Genomic DNA, 14,221 nt, shown 5'->3' on the forward strand with positions numbered 1-14,221 from the left:
CTTCCATCTGTCCTTCCTTCCTTCTCGTCCTTTTAGTCTCCATTTAGTCAAAATTGGTCTTCTCGCTAATAAGGTGACAAAGGCAATAACATCTCTATTAGATTGTGATAGGGAAGGTACAAAGGAGGAGACACCAAACAATGCGGTGAGAGCATTCGGCTCAATCCTCTCTTCAACTATGACACAGAGATGGGTAGATCTTAGCTAGCCTCTCTTTAGTGTAATACGTGCACTGAATAAGGCCATGGCGCGCACATATTGAAGATTTATGCACACGACTAAGAATTTCGTCCCACAACACATCAGATAACTCCTCCCCCAAATCCTCTTGCCACAAGGCTCTTATCGGGTCAGTGGATCTGAACGAAGGGAGAGAATTTGATTATAATACAAAGTGTACATGTTTAAGGATAAGAAATAGAGTTTGGATTTTAGCATTATTTCTCACATTGAGACCTTTGTTCACCTGTTCCTTTTGATCATCGTAACTCTTTTTGTTGCCGTTTTCAGCTCGCGTGATTGAATTCACGAAGAAAATCAAGGATATAAAGATAACTGAGAAGAAAAAGGCCATTTTTGAATGTGAGGTCTCTGAACCAAACATCCAAGTGATCTGGATGAAGGACGGTGAGGAGCTGGACACATCTGACGAAAGGTACGTTAATAGCAACCAACTTCTACTCTTTATTTGGTCTGTTTGGAAGATTTCTCAATCAATCAATCTTTATTTGTATAGCACCAAATCACAACAGAGTCATCTCAAGGCTCTTTACACATAGAGCAGGTCTAAACCGAACTCTTCAGGTTTAATTTAAAGAGACCCAACATTCACACATGAGCAGCACTTGGTGACAGTGGAGAGAAAAAACTCCCTTTAAACAGGAAGAAACCTCAGAACCAGAACCAGACTCACAGTGGGAGAACATCTGCCTCGACTGGTTGGAGTAGAGAGGAGAGAGAGGAAGGAGAGGAGAGAGAGAGAGAGGAAGGAGAGGAGAGAGAGAGGAAGGAGAGGAGAGAGAGAGGAAAGAGAGAGAGAGAGGAAGAAGAGGAGACAGAGGAGAGAGAGGGAAGAAGAGGAGACAGAGGAGAGAGAGGAAGGAGAGGAGAGAGAGGAGAGAGAGAGGAAGGAGAGGAGAGAGGAAGGAGAGGAGAGAGGAAAGAGAGAGGAAAGAGAGAGGAAGGAGAGGAAGGAGAGGAGCGAGAGGAAGGAGAGGAGAGAGAGGAAGGAAAGAGAGAGGAAAGAGAGAGGAAGGAGAGGAATGAGAGGAGAGAGAGAGGAAGAGAGAGAGGGAGAGGAAGGAGAGGAGAGAGGAAGGAGAGGAGAGAGGAAAGAGAGAGGAAGGAGAGGAAGGAGAGGAAGGAGAGGAGCGAGAGGAAGGAGAGGAGAGAGAGGAAGGAAAGAGAGAGGAAAGAGAGAGGAAGGAGAGGAATGAGAGGAGAGAGAGGAAGGAGAGGAATGAGAGGAGAGAGAGGAAGGAGAGAGAGAGAGGAAGGAGAGGAATGAGAGGAGAGAGAGGAAGGAGAGGAATGAGAGGAGAGAGAGGAAGGAGAGGAGAGAGAGGAAGGAGAGGAGAGGAGAGAGGAAGCATTTTAAAAGCTTAAATATGGGCTGCTTTTTGTGTGTTGTGTCTACAGATACATGGTGACAGCTGAGAAGTACGTTCACCGCATGATGATCCAGACTGTTCGTATATCCGATTCTGGAGAGTATTCAGTGGTGGCCGGATCGAGCATCTCTAAGGCCCAGATGACTGTGGAGGGTCGAGACATCCGGATCTCTGAACCTGCCGAGCGGGAAATCACAGTGAGATGAACAATAATTATAACCCAAGTTATTTTAACCCTCCTGTTGTCCTCGAGTCAAGGAGAAGGAAGGAAGGATGAAGGAAGGAAGAAGGAAGGAAGGGAGGGAGGAAGGAAGGAAGGAAGGGAGGAAGAAGGAAGGAAGGGAGGGAGGAAGTAAGGATGGAAGAAAGGAAGAAGGAAAGAAGGGAGGTCTGTTTTGGACTGTTCCTTCTTTCCTCCCTTCCTTCCTTCCGTCTGTCCTTCCTCCCTCACTCCTTCTTTCCTTCCCTCCTTTCTTCTTTCCTTCCTCCCTTCCTTCTTTCTTTCCTCCATCCCCCTTTCTTCCTTCCTTCTATCCTTTCTTACTCCCTCCCTCCTTCTATCCTTCCTTTCTTTCTTCCTTCCTTCCTTCCTTTCCTTCCTTCTTTCCTTCCCTCCCTTCCTTCCTCCCTCCTTTACTTCCTTCTTCCTCCCTTCCTTCCTTCCTTCCTCCCTCCTTTCCTTCCTTCCTTCCTTCCTTCTTTCCTTTCCTTCTTCCTCCCTTCCTTCCTTCTTCCTCTCTTCATTCCATCTTTCCTCCCTCCTTTCCTTCCTTCCTTCCTTCCTTCCTTCCTTCCTTCCTTCCTTCCTCCCTCCTTCCTTCTTCCTCCCTTCCTTCCTTGACTTTGAGGACAACAGGAGGGTTAAATAACAATAAAAAGACAGATATGTACATTTGTGATACATGATGAGTTACTGTGATGTTTTCCGTCGCAGGTTCTGGAGAAACAAAGAGCAACCTTTGAGTTTGAGGTGAATGAGGACGATGTTGAGGGCCACTGGCTGAGGAACGGAGTAGAGATTCAGTTCTCAGTGGAGGAGAGGTTCAACTACGTGGCCATCAGGAAAGTCCACCGCCTCGCCATTTCTGAGACCTACAGGACCGACGCTGGAGAGTACACCTTCATTGCCGGCAAAAACAGAAGCACCATGCACCTCAGAGTCAACAGTAAGTCCAGCAGGAGCATTATTACAAGCACTAAGTAGTTAAATTGAGTTTGTCCTGAATTACTGAAGGACTACACTGGGATTATACTATCAACAACATGAGAGGAAGGGGTGGAAATGTATACAGAGGAAACACGGCACAAAGGAAACATATGGGGAAAAGCAGGATGGAAGGGAGGAAGAAGGAAGGAAAGGAGGGAGGGAAGGAGGGAGGGAGGAAGGAAGGGAGGAAGAAGGAAGGAAAGGAGGAGGAAGGTAGGCTGGAAGGGAGGAAGAAGGAAGGAAAGGAGGGAGGGAGGGAGGAAGAAGGAAGGAAAGGAGGAAGGAAGGAAGGATGGAAAGGAGGAAGAAGGAAGGAAAGGAGGAGGAAGGTAGGAGGGGAGGCAGGAAAGGAGGAAAGCAAAGAAGGAAGGGAGGAAGGACGAATGAAAGAAGGAAGGTAGGAGGGAGGAAGGGAGGAAAGAAGGAAGGAGGGACGGAGGGAGAAAGGAAAAGAGGAAGGGAGGAAGGAAGGAAAGAAGGAAGGAAGGAACAGTCAAAACAGACGGGGTCAATTTGACCCAGGAGGACGACACAAAGGTTAATATAAAAAGTAACAACTTGTTAAAAGTGTAGAGCTATTCAGATATTCAGATCGTCGATACAATAAAATACTTATAACTGATTAAAAACAATTCACTCAAAACTTAACATTAAAAGTCCAGTGCATAGATTTATTTTTAGATGACAGTTCTCACAGCTTTTTATTCTCTGTCTCTAACAGTCCCCGAGCCGCCTCAGATCCTCCGCCACATGGAGCACCAGTCGGTGGAGGCCGGTAAACCTGCTCGCTTCTCGGTGCAGGTGAGCGGCATTCCTCAGCCTCAGGTGTTCTGGTACAAGACCTCCCAGGCTCTGTCTCCAGGCTTCAAGTGCAAGTTCCTTCACGACGGCAACGAGCACACGCTGCTGCTGATCGAAGTCTTCCCCGAGGACGCCGCCGTCTACAACTGCGAAGCCAAGAATGACTACGGAACCGCCACGAGCACCGCATCGCTCAACGTGGAAGGTAAAACAGGTGTAGTGTCTGGATTGCCCTTATCCTGTGATAACTTGAGACGTCATGTCTTTGTCTTTTATATCTTCCAAAAGTAGATGTTTACTTAGGTTAAAGGTTAAAAGTTAACCATAAAGGACAGGCCAGAGGCTGTGTCTCCAGACTGACCATTTGTTTAGAAGGTGGAGTTTTTGGAGACAAGAAACTATTGGCGCTTTTCCACTACACAGTTTCAGCACGACTCGCCTCGCCTCGCCTCGCCTCGGCACGGTTCCTTTTCCATTACATTATTAGGTTGTAACGCTGCTGCCGGTATTTAAAAATGCCGGGTTTGATTCTTGTGTGGGACGGCTCATGACGCTTCCAGCGACAACTACCAATCAGCGGCCAGCAGTGTGTCGACGTCACATTTTAGTACCGGCTTGGCTCGCTTGGAACCTCACCAGAGCAGGTACTAAAAAAGGACCAGGTACCAGGTACTTTCCCTAGTGGAAACGCAAAAAGAACCGAGGCGAGTCGAGGCGAGTCGAGGCGAGTCGTGCTGGAACGGTGTAGTGGAAAAGCGCCATATATATAGTGTTGTGAGAATTGAAGTAGAGAGAGAAGTTCAGATTGGGACCAGGACTCTCTCAAGATTGGATATGTGACACTGATCTCTTTGTAATAAAACCTTTAAAATATACAAGTGAGACGTGTCAACACATCAAGAATCTACCTATTAAATTAACCTTCACAGGATAGCATAAAAACAGCGGAATATTCCAAATCAATGCCAGGACATATGTAAACTCAGGTTTGTGTGTCTTCTTCAGTGTCTGAAGTGGTTTCTCCAGACTCGGCTGCTCCCATTGCTCCTCCTGTCATCATCTCGCCCATCGTCAGCACCTCAACACACGAGGGAGAACCGGCTCGCTTCCAGTGCAGAGTCCGTGGAGACGGTCAGAAAACTAAATATTAACATTTCTATAATAACAGTATGTAACACATTGTGCATGGCTCATAGTGATGAACCTACAGAGAATCATCAGTGACTCTGCAGCAATTTAATGCATCACAGTTAATATGAACTCATTCTCAAAAATTCATTTAGACTCACTTTCAAAATATCTTCTCCCTTCATCCTCGTCCAGATGTGAAGATCAGCTGGTTCCACAAGGAGAAGGAGATCAAGCAGTCAGACTTCTTCAGGATGTCTCAGTTTGATGACAGCTGTCAGCTGGAGATCTCCAAGGTTTACCCGGAGGACGAGGGCGAGTACAGCTTCACCGCCACAAACAACGCCGGAGCTGCATCCTGCTCCGCTACGCTCACACTGGACGGTGAGTTCATTACTGCTGAGCTGAATGTTAACTGTAAAGATTAAGGGTCTGTTAGAAAACCGCATACTTTCCTACTACTCGTACTAACTCTGACATCATTTGAAGTATGTAGTGTGTGCGATTTAAAGTATGCGAGAAGTTCCCGGATGGTTTACTAGATTCTCCAGAAATGCGGAGTATGCATCAAGAGCTGACTACTCACACTCACATTACCCAAGATGCAAAAGTAAGTCAGCTGATACGATCTTTTTAAAAAGCAATAGACTCATAAACATGCTTCCTTTCAGAGCAAAAACCATCAGTGGACAGTCCTGTCGAGCCTCAGTGGCATGTCTCCACCAGCCTCACCAGTCTAAAGAAACCTTCCATTGGCCAAAAGCCAGTTTTCATCCAGTCAATCACAAGCTGCTCAGTGCCACACGGGGAGGTGGCCCGCTTTCATGCATGTGTGTCCGGCATGCCGAAGCCAGAGATAAGCTGGTTCCACAACCAGCAGCCAGTTCAGCCCACCAAGAATGTGGTGTTTCATTTCGATGAGGTGACAAACATCGCCACGCTCATCATAGTCGATGCTTTCTCTGAGCATGAGGGGCAGTACACCTGCAGAGCAGCCAATCATGCTGGAGAGGCCGCGTGCTCAGCCACCCTCATTGTTACCAGAGAAGAAGAAGGAGGTAACTTCTTGATCTGCTGGCTGCAGAAATCACTCTCTAAACCCTGCAAGATTAATTCACCCTACTCAAATACTTCAAGGGGATGTCCTGAGCCAATCTACAGAGTTAATATCAGAGCCCATTAAAGCTACAATCTTTGACATATTTATTATATCAATCATGGTTTTCATTCTCTTTATGGCTTACATTTTCCAAAAGTAGTAATTTAATTAGTTACTTTAGTTACTTTTCTATACAGAGCTTTTCATCGTTAATTTCCTACCTACAGCGTGAATGTGTTGCACAGTAAACAGAGACACCAGCTGCTGCAGCTTCCTTCCTCCCTCCCTCCTACCTTCCTTCCTGCCTTCTTTCCTCTGTCCTTCTTTCCTCCCTTCCTTCTTTCCTTCCTCCCTCCCTCCCTCCTTCTTTCCTTCCCTCCTTCGTTCCTTCCTTCCCTCCTTCCTTCCTTCCTTCCTTCCTTCCTTCCTTCCTTCCTTCCTTCCTTCCTTCCTTCCTTCCTTCCTTCCTTTCCTTTCTCCCTTCCTTCTTTCCTCCCTCCCTCCTTCCTTCTTCCTCCCTGCTTCCTCCTTTCCTCCCTTCCTTCCTTCTTCCTTCCTTCTTCCTCCCTTCTTCCTCCTTTCCTTCCTTCTTCCCCCCCTCTTCCTTGACTCGAGGACAACAGGAGGGTTAATCAACTCTGATATTTTAGGGTCACTTTGTTAAAATATTATAATACTTAATAAACTGCAATAAATAATCACAGTTACTCTTGTAGAGTAGATTAAACCGGGACATCCCCTCGCCCCTTCCTTCAGGTTTTACTAACCTCACCTTTCCAAAATGATGAACCACATTCACTCCTGAGATAGAGAAACTCACCTCTCCACCTTCTTTCATCCCGTGTGTCCTCATCCTCCTCTCTTCTCCCACACTGGAAAACTCTGGAAAATGCACGAACCTCACATGTGTCACCTCTCTTTACTTCCATCTTCCAGGAAACTCAAACCTTTTTCTCTCTGTTTCATTTGGTGCTTTTTATTTTTTTTGTAATGTCTGTATCACGTGTTGGTTTGGTCACTGTTTTCTACTTTGCTCTTGCAGATGCTTTGTGTTTGCTGAGTTTCATTTCTTACCTTTAAATGTAGTTATAAAAAAGGATTAAAACCTAGTATGGGTCATACACGGGACATGAATGCATTTGCCTTTTGTGTTTGGATCCTGTCATGTTGGTACTTGAATGTAGTAAATTGAAGCTATTAAACTTAAATTAATTAAAATAAAGCCATTTCCATTGCAACTAACTAAAGAACATGTTCATCAGTGGATGAAGTTGGCCCAGCTGTTTGTTCAAGTGACCATAAATGGATTATCTATTATATGACCAACCTCATAACTAGGTTAAATGATGACAACTGAGCCAATTACATCCACAGATAAAGACACTTTTTATTGTGTGTGTGCTTATTTTACACAATGGCACTCATATTGTAGTGGTCCTATTTAATAGCTGTATTAGAGGTGATAGGATAGATTGGGTTACTTCAATGAATGGATCCAAATACAGAAGTTAAATACATTTTAGCCCAGCAAAGAAGAATTAAGAGAAGTGAAAATCCAGATTCTCAGGTGGAAATCATCTCTTTCTGAGGTGTGGAGACCCTCGCTGGATCTGTCCTGCATGGGATCAATGTCCTCACAGTCTGCAGATGAAAGATGAATTAATGTCATCTTTTTCCTCCACAGTGACTCATGTGAGAGAGCAGATTGAAGCCAAGATTGAGGAAGAAGTCAAAGGTAAGGTCATGTCAGATTTCTGACCATCAGATATCAGAACAGCAGATTATTGCTACACATGATGAGTGTAAAGGGAGAGTTTAACCACTACTCGATTGTTATTTTGAAAATAGTCGGTCAGTGGGAGACTTTGATCCAAGCTTTGGCCCAGTGACAATGGATTTTAGTAGAGAAACTGCTGAGAAAATAGAGAAAAACAGATGTGTGTGTGTGCATGAATTATGAATTATGAGTTGGGTTATTGTTGGCCTGCATCTACAGACTGCTTTTAGAGTTTGTAACCATGTCATTATATTGAGCTGTCCCTTTTAAATGACCTCTTAATTTCCACAGTTGCATGCCATCTTTATATGTCTTCATAGAAGATTCTGGTTATCATGTATAATTATTATACTATATTATTATTTTATTTTTGACAATATTCATGGTTTCACTCAGGCGAGCACTGACAAAACTTGCTTGTACCACTTTTTGACACTTGGGGTTTGCATCCAAAAGTTCATTTTGGCATGAAGGTTCCTCTGATCTTTTCCCAGAAAAGGTGCAGGATGTGTATCTTTTAAAGCTTCCAGATTTGAAGTGCCCTTTAAAAGATATGGAGGTTTACTGCATCTGGAACTGATGTCTTCCTCCTGCAAAATATTTCTTAGCCTGGCTTGCAGATAGTGGGATGTGATTCCTGTGGTTTGCTTTCTAAATAACACCAGTAAACTATATTAGTTCGAATAAACGCCTTCTCACCCAATTTTACAGCTTCATTTGTATACGTTTTTGAAAATAAAATATGTTTTGGAGAGCTGTGCTTCTCATTGATACTTTTACATTATGTTGTCCGCTTAAGTTTAAGGATTAGAAAGGGCGTTTATTCTCCTGTCTGCAAGTCAGGTAAGGAATATTCAACTAAAAGCCAGCGCAAATATCTAAAAGTAAAACGAGCGAATGTAAGCAGTCCATCTCGGAAATATTATGCTTTTTTTAATCGTAATAAAATAATTTATGTTTTGAAGAAATTTCCACAGACGAAGGATCAAAACTTCCTGCAGGTTTCTAATAAAAAGAATCAAGTCTTGCGTTTATTCGAACAAATATGGTGAGTGAAATTATTTCTTATGGCATTGTGACTTGCAGCATGCATTTAATATTTCCATTAATGATTCATTCAAATCCTTTTCTCTCTTTTTACACCCGGAGGCTGTCTTGTTCTGACAGATTTCATTTTATGTTTGCAGAACTGTTTTATCACCAAAGTAAAGAAGAAACACCACAAAGTAGCACAGAACTCACCAGCACTCGACAGCTGAGAGGTGCCTTCTCCGACACAGAGGACTTCCTGGATCATGGCCTGGTGTCAGCCAATCGGTGCTCCAGCAGAAACTCTTCCATCAGTTCGTGGACGGAGAACATCAGACCTTCTTTCACCAAGAAACTCAAGTTCCAGTCAGTCCTGGAGGGGCAATCAGTGGAGTTAAAGTGTAAACTGGTTGCTTGCCCTCCACCGACTATTCTTTGGTTTCATAACAATAGATCTATTCCTAAAGAGCATAGACGTAGGATTTGTACTGACAGCAGAATGCACATGCACACAACCAGTCTGGTTATTGATTGTATCAAAGAGAAGGACTCGGGCAGTTACAAGGTAATGGCAATAAACACCGAGGGTTCTGCAGAGTCCACAGCATCACTTTTGGTATCACTGAGGAAAGAGCAGTCGGCTAACTACCTGGGCTTTGTTAGACGTTCTGCCAAAGCCCATGAAAGCATAGACACCATAGCAGAGCAAAGAAAGGAGAGGAAGTTTAGGGTCGACCTCAGGTGTGTTGGATCTCCATTTGACAAGATGTCCAAAGTCCATCAGGGACGATCTCGATCTAAGAATGCTCTGGTACGTACTGTGTACTTTTGGTCCAGTTCTCATTCAAAAGAAAAACAGTCAGATAAAGAATCTAAACGTTTGGAGACTGCCTCTGAGCGTGCACCATCCCCTCCTCCCATGTTTGACAGGTCTGAGCGCTTTAACGACAGATTCAGTGACATCTACTGTGACCGGCGTACTGGTGGCAGATTTAGTGACAAGTTTAGTGACAGGTGCAGTGATAGATACAGTGAGAGATTCAGTGACACTGAGAGCCTTCACAACGAGGTAAGAACAAAGCTTACTACACTTCAAAAAGCTGTCAAACAGAAGAAGAGGCTTTCTATCTCTACCATGTCGTCTTCTGAGTTTGAGTCAGAGTCAGTAGCCAGCGAGTCAAGCTATAAAGAGTATATGGACAGGCTCAGGGTCAAGCCTGCTTCTCTTCCTGATGTCCAGCATTTCAGTCGATCTTTTGATTTGGGAGAGAGTCATAGGGAGCATCAAAGTAAATCCTCAAGCAGTGAGTCCTGTCGGCCTCGTGTGAGACATTCATTTGAGCCTCAGTCCAGAACCAGGGCCATTCAGATCATGAGAGGTGAGCTGGTTGATACAATGGTGCCACAGACTGACAGGAAATCAGGTGAAAAATATTTCATGACTCTGGAGGACAAGAACAGAGAGAGTTTTATTCAATCTAAGGCAGACGATGGAGTCAAAGAGATGGTAAGTGTGCATCACAGTGAGTTTGCTGACCACAAGGGGGAGACTACAATGGTTCAGGCTGAGCTACAACACGCTCAAGTCTCATACTCTGAAACATTAGCATATCCAGAAACTACAACCTACACTGGGGAATCTGTGTCTGATCAAAAGGAAGCATCACTCACAGAGTCACTCAGGTCAAGGCCAGTCACATCTATCAAGGAGAAGTTCCTCAGTGAAGCCGCAGAACATATATCAACAACCGTTGAACCATATGATGATGAGGAGCACGTTGAGGAATCTTTAAGGGCTCAGTATGAAAAGAGTCTGGAAGCTGATCGGATGGAGTGTGAGGAAAAACTTCTGGCCCTGCGGATCAGGAAATGGCAGCAAGGGAGTATAATGCCTGAAGAGGAAACATTTCACCATGGAACTGATCTGCCCATGCCGGCACAGTCACAGTACATGCAACCTGAGGGGCACATTTACACTCAGCAGGAGATGGTGGAGAAAAGAGCAATTGTAGAGACTGAGACCATGCCCTCCTCTGTCCATAAATCACCTAGAATGAAGGCAAGATTGTTAGATTCTGTTCCTCATACTGTGTCAACACCCAAATCACCTAAAGTCAAAGTCGGAGGAGAAGAAATGGAAGTTGAAGCACCAATCATTCTAACACCAAAATCCCCCACAGTAAAAGGTAGAGATGCAGAAGTGGAAGCTGAGTCATCACCAAGAACCAAAGCAAGAGTAGAGGCCAGACTCAGAGAATCACCTGTGTCAAAGCCAGTTAAATCTGTAAAAGAGAAGTTCTTTAGTGACACTGTAACACCAGATGACCTAACAACTGAAGGAGTTGAGCCATATCAAGAGGAGTGTTCAGGGGAGTCTTTGAGAGGTCAATATGAGAAGAGCCTGGATGCTGAACGAATGGAGTGTGAGGAAAAACTCCTGGCGCTGCGGATCAGGAAATGGCAGCACGGCATGCGAATGTCAGAGGAAGAGACATTCCACCCTGAAACTGGCCTGCCCATGCCAGCAGAGACACAATACATGGAGCCTGAGGGGCCCATTTACACTGAGCAGGAGATGGTGGAGAAAATAGCAACCGTAGAAACTGAGACCATGTCAACACCGAAGTCACCTAAGTCAAAAGCTAGAGTAGAAAAGGACAAAACCTCTTCCCCTCTGCTAAAAGCCAGAATGAAAGGCGTATCAGGAGAACTGGGAATTGAGGCATCAGTCACACAAAAGTCTCCCAGAATAAAAACTAGAGCAGCAGAAGTGGAAGCTGAGTCATCACTTAGAACAGTCGCAAGAGCAGAGAAGTTGTTGTGTGAGAAGACAAAAGAAGAGCGTGAGCTCCAGCTATCTATGGAGAACATTTCTGAGCTGAAGAATGAGAGCGAGCAGTTTGCCAGTGAGGAGGAGGCCCTGACACACCGGATTATGAAATGGCAACAGGATGTTCTTATGGAACAAGAGCAAGCTGTGGAGCTAGAGTCCGACTGGGTGGATGGTTACTCTTCATTTCAGGCAGAGAGGACCACTGAGGTTGGAAGAAATGTCACAGAGGCTTCTGCTGCAGAATTAATACCAGAAGTGGTTCCCAGCAGAGAGAAAACAGCCAAAGAGAAGTTCTTTTTGAGTGAGTCAGTTCCTTCGGGTTTCCAAGATCAGCAGGAAGATAGCCCGCAGTGGCCCCCTACAGGCGAGCTACTGACAGAGGGCCGTGAGACCAGGTTGCAGAGGGACAGTGAGTACTTTGTAAGTGAGGAAGAAGCACTGGCTCAGCGCATCCTGAAATGGCAACAAGATGTAGTAGAACAAGACGAAGTAGCTGAACTGGAGTCTGAGTGGGCCCTGGACAATCAAAGCAAACAACCTGTCTCTGGGTTGCCACTTGAGACTCATGTTCCACCAATTGATAGAACCGAAGCTCATAATGCTGGCATTTCTCATAAAGTATACCCTGGTCACCTTCCACCTCCACATAAGGAACCAACCTATATGCCTACAGCTGCTGGAATACCTTCACCTGCTCATCTGGCTGCTTATACACAAGAATCCCAACAAGATGAGAGCTTTCTTGCTGGTGGAGCCTCACCAACACAAGCTCAGGCAGCTGGGAGACACTCCCCATGCTGTAGTCCAGAGGAGGATTTGGGAAGAGAGACAGAGAGGAGACACAGCAGGGAGGAGTATACTATGACTGTTGATAAATCCAGCAGCCAACGCTTCCAAGCTGAGGTAAGAGAAGAGAGGGGAATGAGAGCAGAGATAGGAGATAGAGAGAACATTGAACTAAGACAACAAACAGAGTTAGCAAGTATGAGGAAAGAGGAAAGAAGCAGAGAGTTGAAAAGGTTGGGTGGTGAAGTTGGTGTAGAAAACCTTGAACTCACAGCCATGAAGGAGAAACATAGGAGAGTCCAAGATGAGTCAAATTTGGGAGAGAGGGAGAGAGTTGAAGAGAGGGAGGGGAGTGCCAGAAGATCTCGTCCCATATTTGTGAAAGAAATATCCTCAGTTAAAGTAAAAATTGGTGAGATGTCAGAGTTCACCTGTCAATTCCAGGGTGATCCTCTGCCCACAGTTGCCTGGCTCAAAGACGGTCACCCATTAGCCCACAACCCAGACTACGATATCACGAGCAAATCCAACAAATCAAATCTCACTGTCTTCTATCCAACCACAGACCATGAGGGAACATATGACTGTGTCATAAGCAATAAACATGGCAAATCCATCTGCAGTGCCACTCTTGAGATCTCAAACAAAAAGATGTTGAGATCCTCAGGGGTCACACAAGAGGTGATTGTAACGGAGGAGAAACTAAACGAGGAGAGCCTGTTGGAGGAGGAACTACAGTCCTACATGGAGACAGGAAAGGAAACACTACAGGTACCTCAGGGGGTGATCCACCGACGCCGCTGCTCAGACGAATCTTTTACATCTTCACCAGTAGAAATCAGAATAACTGCTGCCACTCCTGTCCCTGAGATGCTGGAGGAAAGCACTGAGCATAGACCTCAAGCCATAACAGAGAAAGCTCCAGACGTGCCAAGTGACGACAGAGCCTCTCAAACTGTCAAACACAAATTTACTTTCTCCTTTGATGTGGTTGGCGAAGCTCCTCAAGTAGTCAATGAATTACAAAACATCACCTGTAGTGAGGGCAACACTGCTGTGTTGGAGTGTGTAATGACAGGTGAACCTTCTCCAGAAGTCACATGGTATCACAATGATGTTTGCCTCGAAATCACAGCTGGAAAATACATAGTTGAGGTAGAGGATAAAGTCTACAGACTGTATATCAACTATTTCACATACACTGATGCTGGAGTTTACAAATGTGTTGCTAGAAATACGACGGGAGATGTTACAAGCATTTCTGATGTGACGTTTCAAGTTGCAGAGGCTGGGCAACTATCAGCGGCTGGAGTTGTGTTGGAGAAGAGAGACAAATCCATGAGTTCACAAGCTCCATCAGAGGTTGCTATCAAAGCCCCAAAATCTAAACCTGATTACTCTAGAGATCCTCCAACTATATCTGGCTGTGGTCTGCAGGCTTCTGCCGCTGTGATAAAAGTTTCTCAGATTAAACAAGCTTTTGAGTCAGACTCACCAGTAGCATTGATGACAACACCCTCTCCTGAGGAGCAGAGAAGGGGACATTTTTTCCCTGAAGAGTTTATACCTGCAGTAGCCATTCCCCATGACCAGCAGGAAACTATACATGCAGAATTGGTTGATAGCCTGGCCACTGCAACGTCAACATCCCCAGAATCCAATGTCATTCAAACTATTCCTGCTTCAGGAAAATTGTTTTCTATACTGGGTGAAGACATTGAGATTGGTTTCATATCTGGTAATGTCGAGGAGGGAGCTGCTTCAGTAAAACAGCATGATGCAGTTAAACAATTTATAGAGGAAGTGCAGGATTCTCCAGAGTTGGCCAGGCCTAAGCCACAGAAACCTGCTAGTTTCCCTGAACAAATGAAGCCAGGTGAAGTGGAGATGATGAAGGAGAAGACGTTTGAAAAAACTAGCAGCTTCATTCAATTCAAGCCAGTGAAGATCC

The 14,221-nt window shown here is 45.0% G+C and overlaps 1 protein-coding gene across 1 annotated transcript in view; it reads left to right on the forward strand.

Annotated features, from left to right (window-relative positions):
• ttn.2 (titin, tandem duplicate 2) overlaps nucleotides 1-14,221 on the forward strand; it is a 225,324-nt gene that overhangs the window by 29,248 nt on the left and 181,855 nt on the right. The window contains 7 exon segments of the mRNA XM_062431355.1: nucleotides 1,639-1,807; nucleotides 2,545-2,776; nucleotides 3,539-3,823; nucleotides 4,624-4,749; nucleotides 4,942-5,130; nucleotides 5,418-5,804; nucleotides 7,530-7,580. Coding sequence (XP_062287339.1) covers nucleotides 1,639-1,807; nucleotides 2,545-2,776; nucleotides 3,539-3,823; nucleotides 4,624-4,749; nucleotides 4,942-5,130; nucleotides 5,418-5,804; nucleotides 7,530-7,580 — 1,439 coding nt within the window.

Source organism: Scomber scombrus, chromosome 13 (assembly GCF_963691925.1).
Source record: "Scomber scombrus chromosome 13, fScoSco1.1, whole genome shotgun sequence".
NCBI classification, from domain to species: domain Eukaryota; kingdom Metazoa; phylum Chordata; class Actinopteri; order Scombriformes; family Scombridae; genus Scomber; species Scomber scombrus.